At 53.6% G+C, this 25,678-nt stretch overlaps 12 protein-coding genes across 12 annotated transcripts; 4 read left to right on the forward strand and 8 right to left on the reverse strand.

The window, feature by feature from the left end:
• Positions 1 to 157: 157 nt before the first annotated feature.
• Positions 158 to 1,812, reverse strand: N7474_008126 (putative amino acid permease; the record flags this gene model as incomplete). Its single annotated transcript, XM_057199536.1, has 2 exons — positions 158 to 198; positions 276 to 1,812. The coding sequence occupies 2 exons, from the start codon at positions 1,810 to 1,812 to the stop codon at positions 158 to 160; spliced, it is 1,578 nt and encodes a 525-aa protein (XP_057050237.1).
• An 862-nt stretch (positions 1,813 to 2,674) lies between these two features.
• On the reverse strand, positions 2,675 to 4,919 carry N7474_008127 (uncharacterized protein; the record flags this gene model as incomplete). Its single annotated transcript, XM_057199537.1, has 3 exons — positions 2,675 to 2,781; positions 2,844 to 4,826; positions 4,886 to 4,919. The coding sequence occupies 3 exons, from the start codon at positions 4,917 to 4,919 to the stop codon at positions 2,675 to 2,677; spliced, it is 2,124 nt and encodes a 707-aa protein (XP_057050238.1).
• Positions 4,920 to 5,465: 546 nt separating this feature from the next.
• N7474_008128 (uncharacterized protein) lies at positions 5,466 to 6,563 on the reverse strand (the record flags this gene model as incomplete). The annotated part of the gene is made up of 1 exon (XM_057199538.1): positions 5,466 to 6,563. The coding sequence occupies one exon, from the start codon at positions 6,561 to 6,563 to the stop codon at positions 5,466 to 5,468; it is 1,098 nt and encodes a 365-aa protein (XP_057050239.1).
• A 2,301-nt stretch (positions 6,564 to 8,864) lies between these two features.
• On the reverse strand, positions 8,865 to 10,157 carry N7474_008129 (glycoside hydrolase family 18 protein; the record flags this gene model as incomplete). Its single annotated transcript, XM_057199539.1, has 3 exons — positions 8,865 to 9,541; positions 9,607 to 10,042; positions 10,089 to 10,157. 3 exons carry the CDS (start codon positions 10,155 to 10,157, stop codon positions 8,865 to 8,867), a joined length of 1,182 nt encoding a protein of 393 aa, XP_057050240.1.
• Positions 10,158 to 12,497: 2,340 nt separating this feature from the next.
• N7474_008130 (uncharacterized protein) lies at positions 12,498 to 12,923 on the forward strand (the record flags this gene model as incomplete). The annotated part of the gene is made up of 1 exon (XM_057199540.1): positions 12,498 to 12,923. One exon carries the CDS (start codon positions 12,498 to 12,500, stop codon positions 12,921 to 12,923), a length of 426 nt encoding a protein of 141 aa, XP_057050241.1.
• Positions 12,924 to 13,923: 1,000 nt separating this feature from the next.
• On the reverse strand, positions 13,924 to 15,182 carry N7474_008131 (Mob1/phocein family protein; the record flags this gene model as incomplete). Its single annotated transcript, XM_057199541.1, has 4 exons — positions 13,924 to 14,470; positions 14,518 to 14,632; positions 14,689 to 14,963; positions 15,160 to 15,182. The coding sequence occupies 4 exons, from the start codon at positions 15,180 to 15,182 to the stop codon at positions 13,924 to 13,926; spliced, it is 960 nt and encodes a 319-aa protein (XP_057050242.1).
• Positions 15,183 to 15,507: 325 nt separating this feature from the next.
• On the forward strand, positions 15,508 to 16,951 carry N7474_008132 (Paf1-complex subunit LEO1; the record flags this gene model as incomplete). Its single annotated transcript, XM_057199542.1, has 3 exons — positions 15,508 to 15,680; positions 15,737 to 15,905; positions 15,956 to 16,951. 3 exons carry the CDS (start codon positions 15,508 to 15,510, stop codon positions 16,949 to 16,951), a joined length of 1,338 nt encoding a protein of 445 aa, XP_057050243.1.
• Positions 16,952 to 17,246: 295 nt separating this feature from the next.
• On the reverse strand, positions 17,247 to 18,350 carry N7474_008133 (Zn(II)2Cys6 transcription factor rglT; the record flags this gene model as incomplete). Its single annotated transcript, XM_057199543.1, has 1 exon — positions 17,247 to 18,350. The coding sequence occupies one exon, from the start codon at positions 18,348 to 18,350 to the stop codon at positions 17,247 to 17,249; it is 1,104 nt and encodes a 367-aa protein (XP_057050244.1).
• A 430-nt stretch (positions 18,351 to 18,780) lies between these two features.
• Positions 18,781 to 21,111, forward strand: erb1 (ribosome biogenesis protein ERB1; the record flags this gene model as incomplete). The annotated part of the gene is made up of 1 exon (XM_057199544.1): positions 18,781 to 21,111. The coding sequence occupies one exon, from the start codon at positions 18,781 to 18,783 to the stop codon at positions 21,109 to 21,111; it is 2,331 nt and encodes a 776-aa protein (XP_057050245.1).
• Positions 21,112 to 21,352: 241 nt separating this feature from the next.
• N7474_008135 (putative AAA family ATPase/60S ribosome export protein Rix7) lies at positions 21,353 to 23,616 on the reverse strand (the record flags this gene model as incomplete). The annotated part of the gene is made up of 2 exons (XM_057199545.1): positions 21,353 to 23,509; positions 23,563 to 23,616. The coding sequence occupies 2 exons, from the start codon at positions 23,614 to 23,616 to the stop codon at positions 21,353 to 21,355; spliced, it is 2,211 nt and encodes a 736-aa protein (XP_057050246.1).
• A 159-nt stretch (positions 23,617 to 23,775) lies between these two features.
• On the forward strand, positions 23,776 to 24,536 carry N7474_008136 (ESCRT-III subunit protein VPS20; the record flags this gene model as incomplete). Its single annotated transcript, XM_057199546.1, has 3 exons — positions 23,776 to 23,819; positions 23,879 to 24,242; positions 24,312 to 24,536. 3 exons carry the CDS (start codon positions 23,776 to 23,778, stop codon positions 24,534 to 24,536), a joined length of 633 nt encoding a protein of 210 aa, XP_057050247.1.
• A 217-nt stretch (positions 24,537 to 24,753) lies between these two features.
• N7474_008137 (PITH domain-containing protein) lies at positions 24,754 to 25,533 on the reverse strand (the record flags this gene model as incomplete). Its single annotated transcript, XM_057199547.1, has 3 exons — positions 24,754 to 25,165; positions 25,226 to 25,337; positions 25,389 to 25,533. The coding sequence occupies 3 exons, from the start codon at positions 25,531 to 25,533 to the stop codon at positions 24,754 to 24,756; spliced, it is 669 nt and encodes a 222-aa protein (XP_057050248.1).
• Between the last annotated feature and the right edge of the window lie 145 nt (positions 25,534 to 25,678).

A 25,678-nucleotide genomic window follows, 5' to 3' on the forward strand; every position in this document is an offset into this window, starting at 1 on the left:
CTCAATTTATGACGGCCAGCTCAATAAATGATCCGCGCTAACGCCTTGGCAGTGGGGCCAGGAAAGAGTTTCTCAGTGTATATTGGTCAAGGCGATTTCGAGAACGACTGTACATGTAGAATAAACACGATAGCTTCTATCCTACACATATTCCCATTTAATCCTCCAGAGCATCCGACTCGGGAGGACCCTTATACCCTGCAACGAACGAGAGTCAGCGACATGCCATGAAAATGAACGTCGATTAACCAAAATCAACAAAGAAAGAAACTTACACTTCCTCGCATATACGATATACCACACGGCCGATATAGCCATAAAACCAACAAACACCACGGAGGCATAATTCATCGACACCGGCGTGACAGGCAGCGCAGTGGGCATGCTGAACAGCACTAGCTCAAAGCCAATCCACGCCAGCGCGAGGGCATTAACAATAAGCCCGACGACGGGTCCACATGTCCAGGGGGCACGGTTCACCTCGGTGCGACGGTGCCACAGACTCAGCGAGATGGGGACGGCGTATGCAACAGCCAACGCGATGACGCCGACAGAGACAAATGCCGTGAAGGCGCTCGAGCTGCCGAGATTGATCAGGCCCAGCAGCATCTGGATGAGAGTTAACAGAACAAGAGACCAAAGCGGTACGCCGAGCCGCTCGTCGACGTGCGCCCATAGCCTCGCGAGCGGGATGGCGTCGTCGCGGGCGCTGGCCCATGTTGCGCGCGAGGCAGCGACGGTGATGCTGATCGAGCAGAAGAGCGTGATTACCAGGACCATGAAGATGAGACCGAGTCCGCCGCCGGGAGTGCCCATGACCCTGTGCAGGATGTAGGGTAGGGCTTGGCCAGCGGGGGCGTTGATGATATCCTTCAACGGCGGGAGGGTGACGCACAGGGGGATAATGAAGAAGAGCCCTGCGATGCCGCCGATGACAATGCAGAGGGATATGGCGCGCGGCACTTTGACGGAGGGGTGGGAGCATTCTTCTGCCATGGAGGAGATCATGCCGATGGCGGAGAAGACGTATGCGGGTGGGAGGAGGCCAATGAAGAAGGTGAAGTTGCCCCAGCCGGAGAAGCTCTTGTCGTAGTGCGAGAGCGCCCAGGAGGCGCTGTGGCGGCCGACGTCTGCTTTGGCGGAGACGGCGATTAGGATGATGAGGATGGTCAGCGCGGTCCAGGTTGCGCAGGCGATGTCTACCTGCGGTAGGTAGCGGTTGCCGAAGGCGCAGATGACGAAAGAGAGCAGGGTGATGCCGTAGAAGATTAGGAGGAGCTGCCAGTTATTGGCGCTCCAGGTTGGGTGGTACATGGAGATCGTGCCCGAGACGAGGGAGGCGAAGCCGAAGTTGACGGAAAGCGTGATGGTCCAGTTCCCGATCAGCCAGATCCAGGCATTGATGAAGGAGACCAGGGTTTTGGATTTTGTTGTCGACAGCTGGAAAGACCAGTAGTATGGCCCTGCAGACGTGGGGTATCGGGATGCCAGCTCGGCGAGGGATACTGCAATACACTCGTCCAGCATGCAGACGACAATCCAGCCAACGAAGATGGAGAGAGGTCCGCCGCCGTAGATGGCGCTGAGGAGCGCGCTGCCCTCGCCGTAGGGGATTGCTGCTATGGCGAGCGACTGGAAGAGCAGCGTGAACATGGACCGGTTGCGGTGCATTTCCTGCTTGTAGCCCAGCCGGTCGAGCTCCTCGCGCTCGTGCACGGAGGCGATGGAGCCGGACTCATGGTCATGGTCTGCGCCTGGTGCTGGTGCTGCTTCTGATGGGGCGATCTTCTCGGCGACTGTCTCGAGGACCATTTTGCTGAAGGTGTTTTCGATTCAACAGAAAAGACGCAAAAGGTCACAGCGTCATGTTTTGCAGGAACGCAGGGGATACCAGGACAATCCGGCCCTGATATGTACTCTCCGATCCATGTGTGCCGGCTTCATTTCCCTGCGGAGAAGCTGAGCTGCTGCAGTTCCTACTGGTCGCACAGGCCACGCGACTGGCAGACCATGCTGCGGAGGTCGACCTGTTATCTCTGGGATGCCGAAATGGCAAAAGGCAGATAGCAGATGCATCTGAGGAGACATCCATATCTCCGAATCCGCAGGCCTTGGCCCTGGCATCGAAAGGAAATAATGTGTTGATTCGGAACAATAGAAGAACAGGCCTTCTCGTAGTCTCGCGATGAGTGATGAGCCTTGAAGTGCTTAATAGTTTGTTAGTTAGCTCGGTACAAAACAACCAGTTCGGTATTCCAAGATAGTTAGCGAAAATGGGCACGCCCGGAATCCGATCAACGAGAGCAGGAACAGTTACCGAACTGGGGTAGCTCAAAGCATCCGGAAAGGATGATAGATGATAAGACACGCAACTCTAAGCCGAATGAAGCAACTGGATGCGGGAAACGCAAAAGACGAGGGGAACAGGATGTCTCCGCATTTGGATCTGCACTCCTTGATCGTATTGCATCCAATGATGATCGAAGATAATTACTGGGACGGGCTGATGATGCCAAAGGATAAAACTGTAGGCAACATAAAGCCAAACAAACTGATGCCATTCATCTCAGATAGAGTAACCAAGTAAGGAGTAGAAAACCACCATTCCAACAGAAGAAGAGGTATCCAAATCATTAAAAACATAAAGACCAAAAAACAAACATTAGTGTTGAAATTACTGAGCCGTCGAAGGCCGGCGGTGCGAGCTGGACGGGCGCGAGCGCGTGCGGAAGCTGAGCCGGGACGACTTGGGCGCCCCCTCAGTCGCCGTCAGAGGAGGGACTGCGCCAAAGTGTCAGCGATTACGTCAAATTAATATCTAGGTCATTCATTCCAAAACTTACTGCTGAATCCATAGCCCTCGGTGGCGGCCTGGCGGTCTTGCGGGTCAATCTCGACGCGAATGGCGACGTCCAGTCCACCGTGCATGTCGGTGTTGCTGAACCCGTCGGCGGCTCGGTGCGTCGTGCCGGCGCCCTGCTCACCTGTGTGCAGCGGAGCGTGGCCATCCTTGGGGAGGTGCTCGAGCTTGGCAGATGCCGGCTCGGCAGTGCCATTGCTAGCTGGGGCGACGCACTCGGTCAGGCATGCAAAGTTACGCGACGGCATGGTCACCTTGTTGAACGAGGCGCTCTTCTCGATGCCGCCGGGTTGCTTGTCGAAGTATGGCATCAGTGTCTCATCCGTTTCGCCATCCAAGTGATGAATCTTGTTTCTCCGGGCTAGCAGGTTGGCGACGGCTTTGGGCGGCGGCTTGTTGGTGATGGCGCTGCTGATGACATTGACAATGAAACGGTGGTCATTCTCGCCCGATACGTTCAGCTTGGGGTTCGAGTAGAAACGACCGACGGCTGCAAGGTGGACATCTCCACTCAGGATGGTTACCCGAATGGAGTGAGATCTCGCGAATGCCTGCAGACGTTGGATGAGCATCTTGCGCTCGCGCTTGTGCTGGCGAGCCGTGTAGTGGTCGTCCAGATCGTCCAGCAGATCGACCTGGCCGTCAAACTCGTTAAAAAGGCCACCCGCCACGCCGAAACGTTTGTTCAGCAGGCGGATCGGCGCAATGACGGGAGAGGACAAAATATTCTCCAACCATGCCAGGCGCGGGTACGCAATCGGGACACCCAACAAGACCACCAGATGCTTGATGTCGCCGTTGGCGGCGGCCACCTCGCTCTCCAGCCGAGAGAAGAGCGCATCGTACGTCTCCGGGTAGTTCACCTGGTGGCGGGTGCGCTCCGTGCGAGCATCCAGACCACAAAAGGCAATGCGCTTACCGAAGCGCATGTAGAGACTGCGGCTGACCTCTTCGACATAGGGGCCCGGCCGCTTGCCGAGGATCCAAGAATCGTCCTCTTGCTGGTTTTCGAGGACGTAGGTGTTCTCCAATTGGCGGGGGTCAGTGCCAGAGGTTCCATTCACGGCGTGCATGGTCTGTGGGGCGTCCGTGGTGAAGGTCGACCTGGGAGGAGCGATATGGTGCTGGAACAAGCAGTAGTACTTGAACGCGACGCCACCAATGCCGCGGAAGATGGCACACTTCATGAAGTGATCGGTATAAGACCCGAACCCGTCAATAATGTCATGATCATCCCAGATGTTGACTTGCGGAATCTGTCCATTGGCCGTGCGGAAGGGCTCGGTATTGTACCAGCGCACGTAGTTGGCGTAGTAGAAATCGTCACAGGCGGCGCGCAGCTTTCCATCAAAGTCATGGGTGCGTCTCTTGTGCGGGTTAGCAATGGCCGTCCACTCCTTCAGGGGTCCATCCACCCGGATGCTGTCGTTGTAGATCTGATCACCGCCACCGACCATGACGTGGAAGGGCTTTTCGCCGTGGACGCGCATCACGTCGTTCCACAGATTCGGCCCGACCCAGGCGTTCATGTCGGTGCCGACGGAGAAGCCATTGCACGAGTGGAACATGATGCGCATGGACTGATCGGCTGCCGGGACTACAAAGCGCCAGGGCGCCTTGACCGTCTCGCCGGACTCATTGTACAGCCCGGGAATATCGTACTCCCAGCGCGCCTCGTACGTCTCCACAGGCACTGCCAGATTGAACCGCCAGAAGGCCTTGTCTGGGTCTTCGTAGAGCTTGAAGCCCTGGATCTGGGTCGTCTGGGTGCTATCGGCTTGGGCCTCTGCAGACACGGCGCCCACCTGGCGCAGCAACAGCCGGGGCTGCTCCTGGTGCGGCTTGGTGACGATCAATACACTGCCATGCCACAGCGGAGAGTTCTCGAGGTGCATGTTCTTCAGGTTGATGAGCGGGCCCGAGATGAGGGCAATGCGGCCGGACGCGTCGCCATTGGGAGCGGTCCCTATCAGGGGAGAAATGCGATCAGCTGTGTTTGGCGTATGGGGGGAGGCCAGCACGTACCGGTAACCGGGGGTTGTTGGGCAGAGTCAGCCATGGTAGCGACGCCTGACGCGACTCACGGATGACGGGCCGGAAAGGGGGAGGAATAGGCAAAAGACTGGAAAGTCAACAATGGTCGGGACCAAAAGAAAACAATTGAGGTCGAATGAGGGAGGGGGAGGAATGGAAGGGGGAGGAGACAGAAGGGGAGGAAAAGAATCAATCCGAGGGAGGGAGAGTAACAAGATCCCCCGATCGATAGGGCTGAACTGGGCAGTAGCCGGTACCCAGCGACGCACCGTGACTTGGCGGGTTGAGGAGGTACCGAGTACATTATTCACCTGTAGTTTCCGCCCATGACGCTGCCAAGCGCGACCATCGCCGCACCAAGTGGACCAAGTGGACTAGCTGCGCCACTACGGACTGCATAATCGGGCATACGATTGGCGACAGATGTGGCGGTGTGCATGCTATGAGTTGTTGGGAGTAATCCTCGTACAGGTATAGAGCGCCGGAGTATAGATGTAGTTCGTCTAGGTATAGTGGTACAGTCGGAAACCATGCTCAAATACTCACTCATCCACGATAGAACGAACCATGGCTAGGGCCAACTAATTAATCCGTAGTTCCAGGATCTGCAGCCCCGTTGACCTCCCGATCGCCATGCAGCTTCCCCACTGCCAATCAGGCACCCTCGATAACTCATCCCCAGAACCAGCATCGTCAGCGCAACCACGATCAGCGAAATGCTCACTCCCAAGGATGATCGCCCACAGGCCGGAGCTGTGGCGGTGCCTGCGGTGGCGCCAGCTGAACTCTGGCTAACACCTTCCACAGCACTCATCTCGTCCCCAAAGAACAACTCCGACGCCACAAACTCCTGAATCTTGTGTCGGCGGTACTGCCTCGCTGTCCAGCCCTTCCGCGAGCCAAACCACGCCTCGCACGACGCCCGCTGAAGCAACCGGCGCAGCTCATTCTCAAGCGGCTTGTACTCAGCTCGGAACTGATCCGCACTCTCATGCCACAGCAGATCGGCAAAATCATTCAGAAACTGCGCAAACTGGATGGCGACGACCAGGTCCAGTCCCGCGGGGAATCCACGCTGCGTCTCGCGGAAATGCCGCAGCAGCCCGCTCCGAAAGATCTGCGGCCGCTGCTCGGTGGCGTACTCGAGCATGTCGATGAATCGCAAGACATGAAGGTCGATCACACGCTGACCCTGCTCCCATACTTTCCAGAGATCGGTCGTGTCAGGTGCGTTCTCGAATAGGTATCCCAGCAGATGGTGTCGCTGCAGATCGAAACCCAGCAGCAGTTGTCTGTGCGAGAACTCCTTCTCATAGCTTGGCACGGGCAGACTCACGAAGAAGATCGTGGGATTCGTGCCCGCCGGTGCGCGGGCAAAAGTGTCCTCGGCATCGCTGAGGTCGTCGAAGCTGAGATGCTGGAATCCATCCGCTGCCAGCAGCCGGGTCTCGTTGAGCCGAGTCTCCCCGTCGCGGCCGCGCTCGATCGCCGTGAGGTATAGGTAGTAGTCGATCACTCCCCACGGATGACTGACAAAGCGACGTAGCTGCGTCCTCTGGTCGTCCGGGCTTGGGCTGCGGCTGCTGCGGGATCCGGGACTGTCAAGGTCCTTGATGTCCATGTCCCAGTTAATGGGGGGCTCGTCTACCTCGTGTGTAGCCTGTTTCATGTCATTAGCGCTCCTGAATAGAGAAGCGTCTCGGGCGGGGTTACTGACTGTGAATATTGAAGACTGCATACTTCGGTCGATATCTAGACCAACTCCCACAAGAGAGAGTATAGTATGAAGCCCTTGATTTAAGCGGGACTTGCTGAATGCGCATACTAAAATAGCAATCCAGGAAGAACTGATCTCAATTTATACCTATCCCCATAATGTTACGAGGCATTCACTACAAGACATTCATCCAACATCCATGATAAAATCAGACGGAGAAACCCAAAAATAATCTTCACGTTTCTGAAAATCTTTGAGATCCTTGAAGAAACAAGGTCAAAGGAACCCCCGATCAAGGGTACGTCGGCTTCGGAGAACTCGTCGAGCTAGCCCTAAGCCGGGATCGTGAAACCAGATATTGGCTGCATTCTCAAAAAACCCCCCTCTCAACACGGCCATCTGTATGTTACAGAAATGCCAGGTACCGTGGTTTATTCATAGACAATAGCTTTCGAGAGTTCGAAGGTACAAAGAATGAGGAGGCTTAAAATAGGAAGTGGGTCTTTGTCTTGTTCACAATGGCGGGACATGTCGCAGCCTCAACAATAAGTCTTTGGGGGGGTCTCTCCGCTAGACTCAGCTATTCGGGGGGTCTGTTTGAGATCTATGGTGGTGTTCTTAATTTCATGTTTTCATTGGTTCAGGGCCCTCCGGTTCTTTGTTCGAATCGACCACTTCCCGGCACTTCGACGGTTTGTCTCAGTGGTCTTTGAGGACAATAGATTACAAATCGTACAATTGACAGACCAGGATTCCCGCCTTCCAGCCTAGCAGGTCGAACAAAAATATATGTCGTTATGGTATTTTTAAATCAATATTATGACTATTGTCAGACACGGTTGATCCCGTCATCCGGGATCCACCCAAGATATATATTGGCATCTACACAGCAGAACGAATAGAATGACTAGTACAACCCTCCATCCATATAACCGTAACATGTCTCCAAACAACGACACACTTTCTCTTCTACTTTTCCTTTTCTACCTCCCTCTCCTGATGCACTGACCTCCTTCTGTAGATGTCGTGCTATCAGACGCTGACCTTTAAGGGACCTTCAAAAGACGCGTCAGTGGACCCCTTCTCCACTTCTCGAAGAGGATACACCGTAAACACTGTAGAGTATTAAAAACGATGACTTAATATAACACGAGGGCATTTGGTAAAAGAGATGGTTGATATCTAGCAGTTAAGGGCTAGACCAAATTAATATAGCGATCGCAATTGACCAGAAAAGGAACTGATACGGAGAAGGGAAAGGAAGAGAAAGGCAAGAAGTAGGTGCTGAAGCATAGAAGCGTCAAAATGACAAGAAACAATCAAGGCTAGCTCAGTAGGGAATAGCCCTCAACGGAAAAAGTCTTCCATAGCAGTGACCAGGTATTCAAGGACGTGAGATCAGCAATAAGACCAAAACAGGCCTGCTAGCAAAATTCCACCGACTCAAAAATCCAGAAAATCACAGGCCACCTCCAGAGCAAACTGGAATCCCGCAGCGAGCTTCTTGTTGGGTATCTCCACTTCGGCCCGAGCAGCATATTTCAAACCAGGATTAACCGCCAACATCCCGCTTTGAAGAAAATTGAAAGCAGTTCCAAACGCAGACTTACACCCACCAATTGCCAAGGGGGCAACGGTAGCACAAGCGGATTTTGCCTTCTCTTGACCAAAGTGTAAGAGGTACTGGGTGTTTAAGCCACCACCTATATAGCCAGAATTGGAACTAAAACAAAGTCAGCATTACTGCTTCAGCAGGGAGCTTAGATGATACTTACCAGTACTCCACAAGATGTCCACAAACATAATCCAAGGACGTATCATTCAATGGAGGCAGATGTGCGTTCTGGACACAGGGTTTCTTTGTCTTTTGAACTTGCGTTGTCAAGCTAGACTTGTCCAATGCACCCCACCCAACACTGGGTGTTATTTTTTTATTAGTTGTCCCAGGACAGACAGCAAGCATAGAAAATTTGCCTGCTTCCTCTCCATTCTTGTTGAGAATATCCACCCATCCTGCGTTGCTCCCCGACAAAGTTGACAAGGCATTTTCCATCTCGCTTACAATGTAATTGAAAGCAGTCTCAACAGCGGTCTTGCACCCACTAACCTGCCCTGGAGCAGATTCGTAGCACGACGAAAGACCGTTATTTGGGGTAAAGCTAAAAGAATAGGAGCCGTCTGTACTGGTCATTGTGGTATTGGTGCAACTAACAAAGTTAGTCTGAATAATTCAACGGGTGGCTTAGAAGATGCTTACCCGTTCGCCACAAGAGCTGCACAAGCGCTCTCTATGCTGCTATCTTCCAATGCAGGTTTGCCAGGACAAACGGCTCTACTGCTATTGAAAGAGGCCCACGCAAGGCTGGACTTGTTGATCTGACCCCATCCAACATTCGAGCTGCTGTTGCCTGTAGTTGGTGGAGAAGTCCATGGCTCCGCAGCTTCGTTCAAAATAGCCTTCATGGAGTCTGCATAGGTCATGTTATTGATCGTGTTGTTGTCGGACGATGTTGCCTCCCAGAGCATGATGCCACCAAAAGTTCCCGGATAGAGCGTCATGTACTCGTTGACCAAGGGCTCAACTTGGTCAGGTGTAAGATAATAGCCAGAATAGGCTGAATCCTCGCTTGCAGGCAGACCAATAAACAGGCGGGCGTCCGGGTTGCTGCTTGCCAGAATGACATCAACCCACTCATCATAGTTGAAACCAGTCGCGTTTTGCGCATAATTGATTGCAGCACAGCTTGCTGTGTTGTAATACTGGACCCAGATGTAATCAAACATTCCCTTGTTGATTGTAACCTTCAACTGAGGATCTGGAATTGGGCACTGAGGTGCTGCCGAAAGATAGAACTGACGATCCGGGACGGTAGCGTAAAGAGTCTTGAGTTGATTTATCATCATCGCATATCCTGAGAGAGCACCAATGACTTAGCCCATTCTTCTGCATCATCCAACCTCCATGGAATAGTAAGGGGAATGTGAAGGTGCATACCGAAGCTTCCATTGTGTTCAATGTCAAAGTCAAACCCATCCACAACAGCATCACCAAATGGACGAGGACCGTCAGCCTGGGTCCATTCATCGGTCACTGGGCCAAAGGCGCCCCAGATAAAATTGGCAAAGTCAAGGGCAGACTGGTCACTGGTGATCTCCTGAGTTGCTGGATATGCACCTCCAAGGGAGACAAAGACTTTCTTTCCGGCAGTTTGGCAAACAGGAATATCTTCTGCAAGCTGCGGACAGTCAGAGAGAAACTGTGTCACGTTGCCGTTGATGCTGTACGTTGCAGAGCCACATTGGTTTCCAAAATTGGTTCCGGGATACCCATTGCCCTGGTCCGGGAACACATTGAGGAAGGCAAGGTTGATGATATCCAGAGATGTTTCCCCACAAAAGTGACTCAAGCGTTGCTGATTAGCACCTTGTCCCTATTCAACATTAGCTTATATTGGGATAAGGGAGAACAAATCATACATAGTACACTGCAACATTGGTTAACGGCTGAGGGCTAATGACAGTTGATGCTACCAGAGCCGCTGCCATGTTATTGATAGCCCGATTTTGAAAAGAATGAATAAATGGCCAAGGCCAAGAGAATGATAAAAGTTCTCAACCGAACGAAATCCAAATGAGTGTGAGACCGGACACCAATGTCCAAGTCAATTGACGAAAAGTCGCAAACGTTTGATGGGGCTGGACGCTTTGAGTTCGTTGGAGCGAACCAGAAAAAACTTTTCAGGATAAGACACCATCTATATGAGATCGAAACGGAGCCTTGCCCTGGAGTATCCGAAAGCAACTATGTGGTATTGGGATTAGTTCGCGGCACGGGCTTATTCTCCTAGCGCTGAGAATTTGCGCATAGTGTATCCAAGAGTTATAGTGCTGAAATATCTCCACTACCCAGAGACAATGCTAACTCAGGTAATCACCCACCACGTTTCCAGCGTTTTTGGATATTGTCATGTAATTTCTTAGGTGACTTAGCGCAGTATTAAATCAATCTAATTGGGGTGGGTGGGATTTCGCCTCAAACCTGTTCACTTCCATCTGCCAGCTGATCTAGACCCTCTTACATGATTTGACCTTCATTATTGGTTGAGAATCTAAATTAAAGACCCCCGAGATTTAGCCATTCCAATTGAACTTACTGCAATAGGAAATTGTGCCTGTTGCGTTCTCGGCTTTATAGGTCCTAATCCGTTAGCAGCAGCTCCTCTAACTACACATCGATACGATCCATTCAACTTCCATCGCTGTATTGAGAGCATCCCCTGATCTCACTACTCAATAAAATTTCCCACATTGGTACTTGCGAAGAATACAACGAGAACGAATCTCTTCCCAATTTTGATTAATCTAGGTTTTTCTAGTTTAAATTGACACTACGATTAAAATTAGTTAACACGCCACTGCCCAATCTAGGTACAGCACTGTTATATAAAGTGCTCGCTTTGTATATTCTCGTATCTGCTACGCGACAGGTTCCTAAGTTGACGCGGACCTGCCTTATTCAGGATAGCTCCGAAGGACAGTGCTACTGTGTGGCGGAAAAAATAATTTTACATTCACGCCAGCTGCAACTTTAGTGAAATCTATTCTCTTGGCATTACAAGGCTTTTCAATCTCACACAGCCTGAAGTCATTGAATTCCATCTAACAGATTGGCTAGGGTCATGAGTTGCTTCAGTGAGCAGGTGAAAATGATTCTCGCTGCAGACTGTATCGACCAAAACCTTCCTCTTCCTCCAGCAGTGTGTCTGCTCATTTTGTACATTTCGGCATTTGTGGGATTTTTTATCTTATTCTTTAATAATTTTATTTTTCTCTTTGGAAGCGCTCGACTGGTCGCTGCTCTCCCCACTAAACAAAACAGCCAAGAGGCCAGCAGAGGGACAAATACAGGGACAAATGGAGGGGCAAATAGAAGAGCCAATAGAGGAGCCGACAGGGGCAAAAAGAGGCGCAAACAAAGCGCAACCAGGCAGAGTGGCATTTCCTCGGAGTAGAGAGGTAGAGTAAGCACTACCAAATATCCACTTTTCCCACCCACACGCTCAAGTTCGCACATTTTCCTAATACCTCAAGGCTCCCTAGGTCTTAAGAGGATAATTTTTTCAATCGGAGTTATAAACTCAGGCAACAACTGCCGAGCCCCCACTTTTGATATCCCCCAACCTAGGACCTATCAAGAGGATCCTCGCTTATCCCCTTACGTTTAGCGCCTAACAGTGATTAGAGTAAGACGAAGCGAGTGTTGAATTGTGAAAGACCAGTGGCGCAGCAATTAAATACTGATGCGGCAGTCATATGACTACACGTGAGCCGTAAGAGCTCTATAACGAGATTTCCGATCCCACATCCTCCCTAACTGCCTCCAAAATCTCGCCCTCGAGATTATAAATAATTTTAAAGATCTACTTGTCAGGGTAGACACCTATTGACCAGGTGAAGAATAATGTTCCGCAAGGCAGCGATACGGTAGCAAAATGGTACCGAGATAGGCGTGATTCAGTAGAAACAAGGACATACTGATTCTTGCTAGAATAGCCTAAAACTATGGTTCGTTCGAACTTTCAAAACTAAAGCAGGGCAGGTACACGTAAGCAGCATATGACGACACGTGATACAAATCCTAAATAACCTCAAAGCCCCATCTATAACAAACGACATACCTAAAATCGCTGAGCCCTTGGTCAATCAGTACATGACGCTCTATTCAGGTTCTAGTTGTATACCCTCAACTCTTGTGCGACAAAAGAATCACGTGACGATAGCGATAACTTAACAACCACCAACAGCTGAGCTCCCACTCACTACTCTGACACTCCCCCATACCATCCTTGCTTATATATAACCCCCACCCCGCCACCCCCTCCAAAAATGGCAACAGAATCCCTCCCCATCTCCCCCTCCGCCTTCGCCTCAGCAATCCAAGAGCTCCCCCTCTCAGCCCTCTACGCCAAAGTCTCCGAGCTACGCAACTCCATCGCCCACCTGCACCGTTCCAACGCCGAGCTGCGCACCTTCCTAGCCGAGTCGCAGGACCCGGAGGACGAGAAAAAGGAACTGGAGGGATACGTCGCTGAGAATGAGGATGTGGTCGCTTCTATGAATGTAAGGATAGCGCTGCTCAAGGTGGAGGTGGAGAGGAGGGGTCAGTTGTGGATTGAGGCTGAGGAGAAGGAAGGGGAGGATGGTGATGGCGATGCGGAACAGCAGCGTTTGGCAGATGATACCCTGGTTACGAATGGGGATCATGGGCATGAGCAGGATCAGGAGGGGGAAATGGGGTGTATCTTTGATTGATTCGAAGTCAATACCCCGCGGCGAGAGTGCCGTCTACACAGTACTGCAGTACTACACCCGGATCCGAGAAGATGCATTCAATCAGACCCGAATGAGATTCCTCTAAGGTTAGTCTAATATTCCAGGGGAGTAAGACCAAGTTGAGTTAACAGATGATTCACAGACAAAGCCCAATCGACCGACCCGAAAGCAAAAAGGAAAAGCATGGCCTCCGCCGGACCGATACATGGACCGTGAGTACAAACAAAGTCGCGCCATATAGCACTGCGTCTGCACCCGAAGCCGTGGTACCCGGCTGGGAGAAAGGTATATGATATATGATTAGCCAGGATCCAGAAGCCCCCCAGCGTACACTCGGAGATACGGAGATACTAGGCTCGCCAGGAACATGGGTTCTTCCTCTACATGCTTGAGTCAAGGTGCATCCGCAATGGCACTTACATATAGACCAGGCCGTATTATACCTTTGTTTCAGAGAAAAGGACCGAAGACTTTGATTTTCATGTCTATCTTATTATTAGCTTTGTTGAGCGACAACTCCGTTCCTAGCTGGATAACACAACATGTACTCCATGATGTACACAATGAGCCTCCAGAAGAGGGATGTTAGCATCTGCCGCGCTGTGGTTCAACCAACAGAGATAGACTACATCCACCAGATAAAGTCTCAACCTATGCATTGAGATTCTCAAAATCATGCGGCATACATGCTGGCTGCACCCGCCAGAGGATGTAAAGGGAAAGACATGCAACCATTACCAACGAAGGCGCAAAAAATGCTAGGATTATCACGAGGGAAAAAAAGAAAGAAAATAGTCACACCGCATGCTAAATGCTCCAGGTCCCGGGTCTGTGGTCGTGTATTATCGGCAGATTCGTCCATTTTTTTAATTTCCTGACGGAAAAGAATGACAAGCAAGATCACGAACATAAGACCAACGCCAGGTGACTGAACATGTCATGATCATCAATGGTAATAAACGCTCCAGACCGGTGGAGCTTAGGTGGAGGAGGGTTGCTGAGCCCAGTGGCCGCCGTTGAGTGCCTCCGGGGGAATGCGCTGCTGCTTGATGAACAGGTCAATCAAGGGTTGCATCGGCTCCATCTCCTTGTCGGAGACAAGCTGGTAATACTTGGCGACGGTCACGAAGTGGACAAAGCACATGTTGAGGATGTCGTGCTTGTTGATGTGCCAGAAGGGGTTCAGCCAGTGCGCATGGTACAGATGCGCATAGCAGCGGAACATCTGTTTCATGATGCCCTGGCAGTCCTTGTAGAATGTCTGCGGGAAGCCGCTCGACTTGCCGATCCAGTCGTCCGGGTTGCCATTCGTTCCCGCCGGGTTGACATCTGCCGAGGGCGGCGGGGCACCCGCCACAGCGGCAACCTCCTTGACCGCAAAAGTATCGGGCGTGCCGGCTACGTTCTCGGTGGGGAACATGACCGGGTCGTGGATCTTGCTGACGATCCACTTCTCGACGCGATTGATGAATTTCGGGGCCGAGATCTTGGCCGCTCGGCCGTCCACCAGCCAGGTGTAGGTCAGCCTGTAAGACATTAGCTGTCTGTCTTGAAATATAGTTCAATTACATACCGCCCAGCAGACATCGTCGGACAAGTGGTTTCATTGCAGATGGGGACGCCAGTGACAGAATTGACCTCCTGGATGACCTGAAGCATGCCATGAAGCAGGCGGTATTGTTCGACAACTAGTTCGGGAGACCGTCAGCGAATATTGAGATGAAGGGGATTCCACGCTGCCTACTCTGGTGAGCCAGCCACTCGCCCAGCTCCACATTCTTCGGACAAGCACACAACGTCAAGAAGTTGCCCCGCACGTTGAGCGGGGCATACTTCTCCTGAAAGAAGTACTTGGGCCCATCAGGATCGTTGGCCCCAAGGTTATCGAAGGCTAGGCTGTTGGACAGCGATGGGGAGTTCGAGATGGAGCCACCCTGGGGAGTCTGGGTACCTGAAGAACCGGGCGAGGGGGACTTTGGGGGGTTCCTATTGTTTCCTCCTCTGCCAAACCCTTGGCGACTGTTAAGGGTAGGTTAGCACAGGAAAGAGAATAGAAGAGACCAAAAGATAGGAAAAAAGGGGCAAAAAGGGGAGAAAGAGGAGTGCAGTGCCCGAAGCAGGGCTGGTGGTTTGCTGGTGCGGGCGACCAGCATGGAATGAGGGGGAAACAGGACATAGGAGGGCGAGCCGGGAAATACAGCCGCATCACACTTACACGCTCTGCAGGAAGTTCGCCATTGTGAGCCAAGAAGGGTGGATGAAAAGAGAGGGCGGAAGGAGCAAGGAGGAAGGGGAAGAAGCACCGACGATGAACACCTCCTGATTGTGATTGTTTGCTGGTCTGGCCCAATCGGATAAGCTGTGTTGGCCCGGGGTGGATTATCCTGTTTTTCCGCACGGAATCTCAATTCACGGCTATGGATTCATTCACTCGTACATCGATTCACTATTATATTCACTCTCGACTCCATCCACGTCCATTCTTTCTCTCTCCTTTCCTTCCTCTTCCCTCCCCTCCTCCCGCCCTCAACCACGTCCTCACTCTCAACTCTCTCCACACATCATGTCATCCTCCGATGAGGATGCTGTTCGACGCCCTGGGCGTGGTGCGCCCAATGGCCGCCAAACTCCCCCAGACAGCGATGCCGAAAACAACCTCGTGGACCAGATGGATGAGGATGACGACGCCGATCTCTTCGGCTCCGACGGAGAGGACGGTGGACTTGACAATCTCGAGTATGGGAGCTCAACTTCTCTCGCCTGCATGCGCAAAATACTGACCGACCTCCTAGCAATGACCGCGCCTTAGACGATGAACAATTGGACTCGGGCGACGACGAGGGCCGTTTCGATCGCCGTAGTGACCGCATGGATGAGGCTGGGGACGAGGATTTCGGAACCGTCAACATTATGGACGTGGGACTGGCACGGCCGCCCGTGCCAGTGACCAACGATGGCCAGGTACGAAGCACTTTCTAAATTCACAATACAGCTTTAAACGTCTTGTCCAGGTCTACACGATGCGCATTCCCGAGTTCCTATCAATCGAGAACGAAGAGTTTAACCCAGAGACCTACGTCGCGCCGCCCTATTCGACCGCTGCGACATCTCTTTGCTGGCGAAAAGACCCCGACGACGAGACCCTGCTGCAATCGAATGCGCGCATGATCCGATGGGAGGATGGCTCCGTGACGCTTCAGCTTGCATCTTCGCCACTTGAGCAATACCGCATCGCTTCCAAACCCCTTGCCCCCCTCACCAAGTCTGGCGAGTATGACACCAAGCTGGATTCTCACGTTTACCTCGGAGCGGCGGTGGAAACCGCATCGGTTTTCCGACTGACCTCGCACGTCACGCATGGCCTGACTGTTCTTCCGACTGCCTTGGAGACAGATGATGCGGTCCAGAAGCTCCAGGAATCGCTGGCTATTGCCGCCCGTGGCAAGAAGCAGACTGCGGATGGCTCGGTACCTCTGATCGATGTCAAGGAGGATCCTGAACTGGCCCAGCGTCGCGCGGAACAGGCAGAGAGAGATGCGATGAAAGCGGAACGTCGCCGGCAGCAACTTGCGGATCGCGAGGCAGACCGTGGTCGTCGGGGCGGCGGGCGCTCTATGCCATCCGGCCTCAGCATCGGCCATCTCGAATCTGGCGACGGCATGCTTACCACTCGTCCTCGTGCCAAGAAGCCACGCCGCACCAACCGCCATGGTGAGATCTACTCAGACGACGACGATGACTACGGACGCGGCGGACGCACGAGGGAGGACGAGTACGACGAAGACGATGGTTTCCTGGTTGGAAGTGACGAGGACATCGAGGAGGAGGGCGATGATGACGAGGAAGAGGTGCTGGAGGACGAGGACATGGATGCCGAGGGCGAGGCAGACGACGAGGTTCCAGCTCCGGAAAAGGCAGCGCCTAAGCCATCTTCCGAAGCACCAAAGGAAGGGACACCTCCCGCGCGGAAGAAGCGCTACGTGGTGGACGATGATGAAGACGAGTGATCTCCACGCCTCTGATTTTCTCTTATTTCCCTCTGCAATTTGCATTCACGTTGCTCGGCGTCATATTTACAGGGATTGCTGGCATTTGACGGACGGTGGGCTTGCTTAGTTACTTTCCTCCGGACTTGAACATTGATGTACTCAAAATAGCGTGTCTTGCGGGTATCCACGTACAAAACTTTAATGCAAAAAGTCAATATGTGACATTTCTCGTCTATTCTGTATTCATCATATTCATGTTATATTTCTCCTTGACTTTCTCCCATATGCGAGACTAGTGCAGTTCTTATATTATTTATGAAGGATAAGAAGGTGGAGGCGCCACACCCTCAGGATACTCATGAGGCTCGAAGCCAAAGCTCGAGATGACACGCCTCGCATTTCCAACCACCCGCAAACACAAGAGATCTTTTTCATCACAGGAGTTCTCCGGGTCATTCGGATCGAGATGGGGCCTACCAAGCGGAGTTGGGTGCGGTGGCCAGTGCTGGTGTCCGGGGTGATGCCAGCGGCGTTGACGATCTTCAATCTCCTGAATGACAGACAGTAGATCTGGCTGATTGCAGCCCGAGGGCTGGGCGTCCGGGTCCATATGACCACCTATAACGGCGTGGCGAACGACCTGCCGGAGCCAGTTTTCCCAGCCCTTTGCGGGGTCTGCGCTCTGGAGCACGCGGGAGACGTATGATGGCGATGCGGCTTGCATGCCTATTTCCGCAGCATTGGCCTTGAAGACGCGCAGCCAGGCGTCCGCGACGACGGTCAGCAGGGTGCCGGTGAACATGATGTTCTGCACGCCTGTGGCGAAATTTTTGGGACAGCTCTCGCAGCGGATGACGTGCTGTGCGGTTCTGACGGCGATGTAGAGGGAGCAGATGTTGTGTGAGTTGACAGGGAAGGAGGCGAGCGAGGAAATGTGGCTAAGGCATAGGTACAGGTACGATAGACAGGTACACCCTGGGCCGGATGAGTCGGATGAAGAAGTAGGGGTTGGAGGAGAAAGAGACGGGGGAGATTGCATGTTCGGGAAGGTTGGCAGTGGCGAGAATGGCATGCCGGTGGCCTCGGTCACGGTCATGAAGTCCGGCCATGGGCTTGAAGACGGCGGGACAGGAAGATTGGCATTCAGTAAGCGATCTGGGTGCCATGTGTGATTCTGGTCTTCCTGACCAGAAAATGAATCCGACGTTGGCTGCGAGTGCTCGTTGTGATGATGCCAAAAGACCTGCGGACAGAGATGTGGTATATCCGTTGCGGCTGTCGGGTCTGGGACCATAGCCCACGGCGAGGACTGGGGGTCTTCTGGACTGGGCCATATTTCATTTGTAGGAATATTTCTGACGGGAGGCTCGACGTCTTCCTCGTCGCTTCGCGCCCGTTTCTTTGGGGGGCGACCCATTTGCTTCTGTATAGAGTAGTGGCACCCAAGTCCCTGCTTGATGCAGCGGGAGCATCCTGTTGCTTCTCCAGAGCATTTCAGCTTTCGTTTTCCTGTTTGTGCAGCTTGTCATTAGCTACTTTCCAGCCAGTATACACTACAAACCAGTACATACTGCACTCGTCACAAGCCGCATGTTTCTTGGGAATGGACTGGGATAATGAGAGGTTGCCCTCGACTGAAAGGGACATGGCTGTCGAGATTCACACAAGGTGTCTCCCTCATTAACGAATACATTCAAGTCAGTCTGACTCGAAGAACAAGGAGAATTTGACGCTGACAATCGCTGATAGACGATAAGGCGGGGCGGTGAGTCACGTGGGTGGTCGGACCAGAGAAAAAAAAAAATTACGGGAACAACAGAAACGCTCGACTCAGCTCAATCGGCACCATGAACGCTGCCAAGGCCTCCAAGAAGCGCAAGGCCGTCACGAGAGATGTGGAGGAGGAAGCTGGTGTGTTCTCGGGTGATGAGCTGAACCACGACAACCTGGACGGTGCCCTCTCCGACAATGCCAACGACTTGTCGGGTAGCGAGCAGGATGACAGCGAGTCTGAAATCGAGCTGATCTACGATTTCAGCGACGACGAGGAGGATGAAGATGCATTGGACAGCGACGAGATCCCCTCGGACGGTGAACAGGCCGACACGAAGCCTACCAAGGTCTCGCAGGACGACCGGGACCAGCCTAATGTTCGCGTGGTCAAGGATGCCAATGGTAACGACCGGTTTCTCTACGACGAAATCAATCCGGACGACAACTCGGACTACTCTGAGGCCGAGGAGAATGCCAACACCATTGGCGACATCCCGCTGTCTTTCTACGACATGTATCCTCACATTGGTTATGATATCAACGGCAAGAAGATTATGCGGCCCGCCAAGGGCGAGGCTTTGGACGCATTGCTGGACAGCATCGAAATCCCCAAGGGCTGGACCGGTCTTACTGATCCCGCAACTGGCAAGCCGCTGCAGCTGAGCCAGGACGAATTGGAGCTGTTGAAGAAGGTCCAAATGAACGAGATCCCTGGTGAAGGCTACGATCCGTATGAGCCCACCGTAGAATGGTTCACCAGCCAACAAGAGATCATGCCTCTCAGCGCAGCTCCGGAGCCGAAGCGTCGATTTGTGCCGTCCAAGCACGAGGCCAAGCGCGTGATGAAGATCGTCAAGGCCATCCGGGAGGGCCGTATCCTGCCTTACAGGCCGCCAGAGGAGAGGGAAGAGACGGATGAAGATGTGATCAATTACGACCTGTGGGCCGATGAAGCCGAACGCCCGGATCACATCATGCACGTCCCGGCTCCTAAACTCCCTCCGCCTGGCTACGAGGAGAGCTACCACCCGCCTGCCGAGTATCTGCCCGATAAGAAGGAGCGCAAGGAGTGGGAGCAAACTGACCCCGAGGACCGTGAGAAGGACTTCTTGCCCAACGACTATGGGTCGCTGCGGAGGGTTCCTGGATACGAGAACTTTATCAAGGAGAAGTTTGAGCGCTGTCTGGATCTTTATCTTGCGCCGAGAGTTCGCCGCAGCAAGCTGAACATCGACCCTGAGAGTCTTCTGCCCAAACTTCCCAGCCCTGAAGAGCTGAAGCCCTTCCCCACGACCTGTGCGACGGTATTCCGGGGCCACAAGGGCCGTGTGCGCTCTCTCGCTGTGGATCCATTGGGCATTTGGCTTGCTACCGGTGGTGACGACGGCACTGTGCGCGTGTGGGAACTTCTCACCGGCCGTCAGCTCTGGAGTGTAACCCTGAGCGATGAGGATGCGGTCAATGTGGTTCGTTGGCGCCCTGGTAAAGACGCGGTCATTCTTGCCGCAGCCGTGGGCGACGATATCTACCTCGCAGTTCCCCCGATTGCCGAACCAGAGATCGAAAAGGCCAGTCTGGAGATCCTTGACGCAGGCTGGGGCTACGCCGCATCGAACCCTGCCCCCAGCGCCGCAGAAGCAAACAAGAAGAGCACGCCACCGCAATGGATACGCCCATCGGCCGCCCTCGCGGACGCCGGAATCTGCGTGGTGATCCCTCTCCGATACGTCGTCAAGTCTCTCTCTTGGCACCGACGCGGCGACTACTTCGTCACCATCTGCCCGGGCTCGTCAACCCCCGCTTCTGTCGCAGTCGCCATCCACACCCTCTCCAAGCACATCACACAATTCCCCTTCCGCCGGCGCCTGAAGGGTGGCGGCGCCCCGCAAACCGCGCACTTCCACCCGTCAAAGCCCATTCTCTTTGTGGCCAACCAGCGCTCCATCCGTGCGTACGATCTTTCCCGCCAGCTGCTGGTCAAGATCCTGCAGCCCGGCGCGCGCTGGATTTCTTCGTTCGATATCCACCCGACCTCTGCCAGTGCCTCGGGCGGCGACAACATCATCGTCGGCTCCTACGACCGCCGTCTCCTCTGGCACGATCTCGACCTCTCGCCGCGCCCCTACAAGACCCTGCGTTATCACCGCAAGGCTATCCGCGCGGTCAAGTTCCATCCCGGTGGTCGGTACCCCTTGTTTGCTGATGCGAGTGACGATGGCTCGCTGCAGATCTTCCACGGTAGTGTCACGGGCGACATGCTCAGCAATGCCAGTATTGTGCCGCTCAAGGTTCTCAAGGGCCACAAGATCACTGGCGAGTTGGGTGTCCTGGATATCGACTGGCACCCGCGCGAGGCCTGGTGTGTCAGTGCCGGAGCGGACGGTACTTGTCGGTTGTGGATGTAGGGAGTTGGTTTTGTGTTGCATGATATCTTTCACGGCGTTTGTATCGTGATTTCTTTGTCCCTGTGCATAATATGATTCTTTGTATAGTCGTGTCAAAAATAAAAGTTGAATTTAACATTTCGCTATTGCTGCCTCTAGCTTCTACCAAACCTGAAAATCCAATCCCAAGGTATCATCTATTTATGTACGGTCATTAGAAACGTGGGTAGTATCAGCTTAAAAATATACCAACGTCGACATTTCAAACGACGCCGCCACTCCAATCCCTTCGTAGCCTCTCATACTTCTTCATATCCGTCACGCTCGGCCGGACAAAGGCCTTGGCAGCCTTGAAGTCCTCCAACTTGATCGTGTCCCGACGTTTGATAGCCGAGTACCCAGCACGTCGAAGCAGACTACCCAGGTCTGCACCACTGAAGCCCTCGCACTCTTCCGCAATATTCCTGAGGTCATCATTGAAGTCGATGGGCAGGTTGCGCACAAGGGTCTGAAGGATATCGGCGCGCTCGAGCGGGCTGGGGAGGTTCACGAATAATAGAGTCTCAAGACGGCCGGGCCGGAGCATGGCCGGGTCGATGATATCAGGCCGATTGGTGGCGGCGATCACATAGATACCTTGACGGCTGCTTCCTAGGCCATCGAGCTCTGTGAGGAGCGTGTTGACGACGCGGGCAGACGCTTCGGAGAGGGTGTCGTCTCGGCGCGGGACGAGAGCGTCCAGCTCGTCGAAGAAGATAACACAGGGGACTGAAGAGCGGGCGCGCACAAAGACCTGCCGCACGGCACGCTCGGATTCTCCGACGAACTTGTTCAGCAGCTCTGGTCCCTTGACGCTGATGAAGTTGGCGCGGGACTCGTTGGCGACGGCCTTGGCTAGTAGTGTTTTACCGCAACCTGGCGGACCCCAGAGGAGCACGCCGGTCGGAGCAGTGATACCGACGCTGGCATAGATATCGGGATTCATGATGGGTTCGACAATGGCGGTGGACAGCTCCTCGCGAACGCCGCCCAGGGCACCGATGTCGGCCCAGGTGGTATCCGGGATGGTGGCAAAGCCTTCACGCTTAGAGGATGGCTGGATCTTGGGAAGCGCAGTGAAGAAGTCGGCGTTGGAAACCAGGACAGTCTCTGTCTCCTCACCGATGGGGGTTTCCTTGGCGTGCGTGATGAGACGACGCAGCTCCCGAACTTTCAGGCTGAGTTCATCTGCGCCTTCAATCTCCATCTCCTCACCGCTGTTGGATTTGAGGATCTCCAGATACCTCTTAATGGCCGCCGAGCCTGCAGTTGACACCAGGTCGTTCAGATCGGCACCGACGAATCCCGGTGTTCGCTTAGCGAGAGTCTTGAAGTCCAGGTCATCCGCCATGCGCAGCTTGCGTGTAAGTGCTCGCAGGATTTGCTCTCGAACCGGCTCCGACGGCACGGTCATGTTGATCTCCTTGTCGAAGCGGCCACCGCGACGCAGCGCTGCATCGAGACTGTCTGGGCGGTTAGTGGCAGCGAGAACAATCACAGGCTTCCCGTCCGTTTTGTCCAGGGCGAGCTCATCCATGCAGGTCAGGAGTTGGGCCACAATTCTCTTCTCCATCTCTCTTTGCGCGCTCTCCCGCTTGGGCGTAATCGCGTCAATTTCGTCAATAAAGATAAGGCACGGTGCAATTCGCTTGGCCTCGTCGAAGTATTCGCGCAGAGCCTTCTCAGATTCACCCGACATCCCGGACACAATTGACGGCGCGGAAATCGAGATGAACGGCACACCCAGTTCAGCCGCAAATGCATTCGCGATCATGGTCTTTCCGCATCCTGGCGGGCCATGCAACAACACGCCGCGCGGGGGCTGCACATTGGATGACAGGTACACCTGCGGCCGGGTCATGGGCAAGATAACCATATCCCCCAATTCCTGAACCACATCGTCCAGTCCGCCCAGGTCCGCAAGACTGACGTGGGTGGGCGGTGACCGATCAATGGCGGCGTCGGCTTTCCGCCGTTTAGATGCCGATTCGCCTCCATGCTGTCTCCGCTTGGAAGAAGAGGACGGTTTCGGGGTCGGGGCATTGCCATTGACGTCTGTGGTTTTCTGTGACGGGTCCGTTTTCGAGGTTGTCGACCACATGCCGACGATGCTTCGGTTCAGGCCGTTGGTCTCTGTTGTCGCGGGAGGGTCCTCGAGCCCTTCGAAATCGCCTTCCATCGAGTCTTCCTCATCGTCCTCGAGACCATCGCTCTTGAGAACCTCCAGCACCCGCTCGACACTGTCCTCTAGTAGCTTCTTGGGTTTGCGGTTCAGGCTGGAATTGGACCGTTTGATTGAATCGTAGATCGCTGGTACCGAGAGACGGACGCGGCCGGTCTCGGGCTGGTCGTCGATGATCTTGCGCACCACCTGGTAGACCTGTCGGTGGGGTGTTAGTTGTAAGTGCCACAGATGTCAGGAAATGGTCTTACCTCGCGGTCCAAGCCCTGGCTCAGGCTTGGCCTCCCTCGGTTCCTGGCCGGCATCTCTAGTGGTCTGTTTAGCGGTGTTGATAAGGCAGAGGAAAAAAAAGTTGAAGGCGGAGATAGTTACCGAGTGGTAACAATACCGCGTATTGCATTTACCACCCCACGTCATTCGCTTGCTCCTTCCTCTCTTTCCTCTTCACAACAACAACATGCGCCATGGGGAACACCAGCAGTTCGCACAAGATCTCGGACCAGGACCGGTGAATGACTTCTGGCGCAGAATCACAACTTGAACCCTCTATTGATCATCATCCAACAGAGCAATCCTCGAAATCAAGAACAAGCGCGATAAGGTCCACCAATATCAGCGACGCATCACCTCCCTGACCCAGCGCGAAACCGAAATCGCCAAGGAATGCCTGGCGCGCAATGACCGACGCCGGGCCCTGCTAGCCCTGCGGCGCAAGAAATACCAGGAGTCGCTGCTCGCCAAAACAGACAGCCAGCTCGCGCAGCTGGAGCAGCTGGCCGGCGATGTCGAGTTTGCGCTCGTGCAGAAGGATGTGCTGTACGGCTTGCAGCAGGGTAATCAGGTCTTGCGGGCGATTCACAAAGAGATAGGTGGGATCGAGAGTGTGGAGCGACTGATGGGTGAGACGGAAGAGGCACGCGCGTATCAAGAGGTAAGAAAGATACTACACTGGGTTCATTTACCGAGCAGCCTGACTGACTAAATGTTTTTTCTCTCTCAGGAGGTGAGCCAGATGCTAGCAGGCCATTTGTCGAACCAAGACGAAGACGAGGTCGAGGATGAATTGGAGGCACTCCAGAGCCAGGTTGCGCCGCCCGTGAAGATGCCCGAGGCTCCGACAGGCGAATTGCCTCCTGGACAGGTGTACGAGGAGGAGCCGACTGCAAGCGAAAGGGCCAAAGCCAGAGCCAAGGCCCGCGCCGCTGCTGCGCCTTTGGCAGCATGATTCGATTTTGGACATTACACCCACACTTTTATACATAGCAGAGCATTGTTCGGCGTTGGTGGCTTGTGGAAATGATTGTTGTTGTTCATCTATTCATTGATTCATTCATGCACTAGGTTTCACGTAATACAATTGAAGTTATCTTTCGCTCTCGTCTGATCATCTTGGTGTGTCCTCTCCATCTGAGGACCCTGGTGGTTACAATGCACTGCTTCTCTCAGAGAATCCTGCTCCCAACGCCACTGACACCAGGAATGGCCACATGGTCATTAGGATTAGCAGCAGCTTCGTATAAAAAGCTAACGGGTTCGCGATTCAACGCCATAAACTGGCCTTTGAACCCAATGTAGCCCACCTTCGTGACGTCCTCTTCCCCGTCACTCCAATTATCCTCGATAAAGATCGTGATGGACGTGGTCGTGTTCCAGTGCGCGCGATTGAGAGGCAGCTCGAAGACGTCCGCCCCGGGAACCGGCTGTGGCATTTCAATGGTTTGGGTCGGGGTGAGCTCCGAGGCGGTTGAAAAGTCTAGGTCGTCGCGGTTCTTGAAGAGCTTGAGGGTTTTCGGCGCGGAGGGTGTGGGCGCGGTGTAGAAAAGGAGAGAGTGTACTTTGACTTGGCCGGTGAACCTGGCATTCGGTGGTTAGATATGTACATGTCGCGAATGACGGGCATCTGGAAAAACGTACGGGATGTACATGAGTAGCTGCTCGTCTGCGTCGCTCTCGAGTTCGGGCTCGTCGTTCAATCTCTCGGCCCAAGTTTTCTTAACAATGGCGGCGCCAGCCTTGGGGGTGGCCTCTTTTTTTCCAGTCAATATACGGAGAAAGGATCAGATGCTGTCGGCCGTACCGTTGAGTGTGTTAATGGAATCAAAGTCGATCTGGGAGTAGAGAAGAGACTGGACGGCAGGAGTGATGTCGTTGGAATGATCATGGCCATCTTCGTCATGGCAGTGGCCGCCATGGCCGTGGTCATGGTGGTGGTGGCCAGACATAATAATACGTATGGTTGGTGAGTCGAAGAAGTGGAAGGTCGATGATCCCGCAGATGATCGCCCGCTTCCCGTGACGTCGGTTGTTGACTACATCCGAAAACTACATGGTAGCTATCTTCTAGAACATTTTATATGGGTCATGGTC

Source organism: Penicillium riverlandense, assembly GCF_028828495.1.
Source record: "Penicillium riverlandense strain IBT 135883 chromosome Unknown utg000007l_segment0_segment0, whole genome shotgun sequence".
Classification (NCBI taxonomy): domain Eukaryota; kingdom Fungi; phylum Ascomycota; class Eurotiomycetes; order Eurotiales; family Aspergillaceae; genus Penicillium; species Penicillium riverlandense.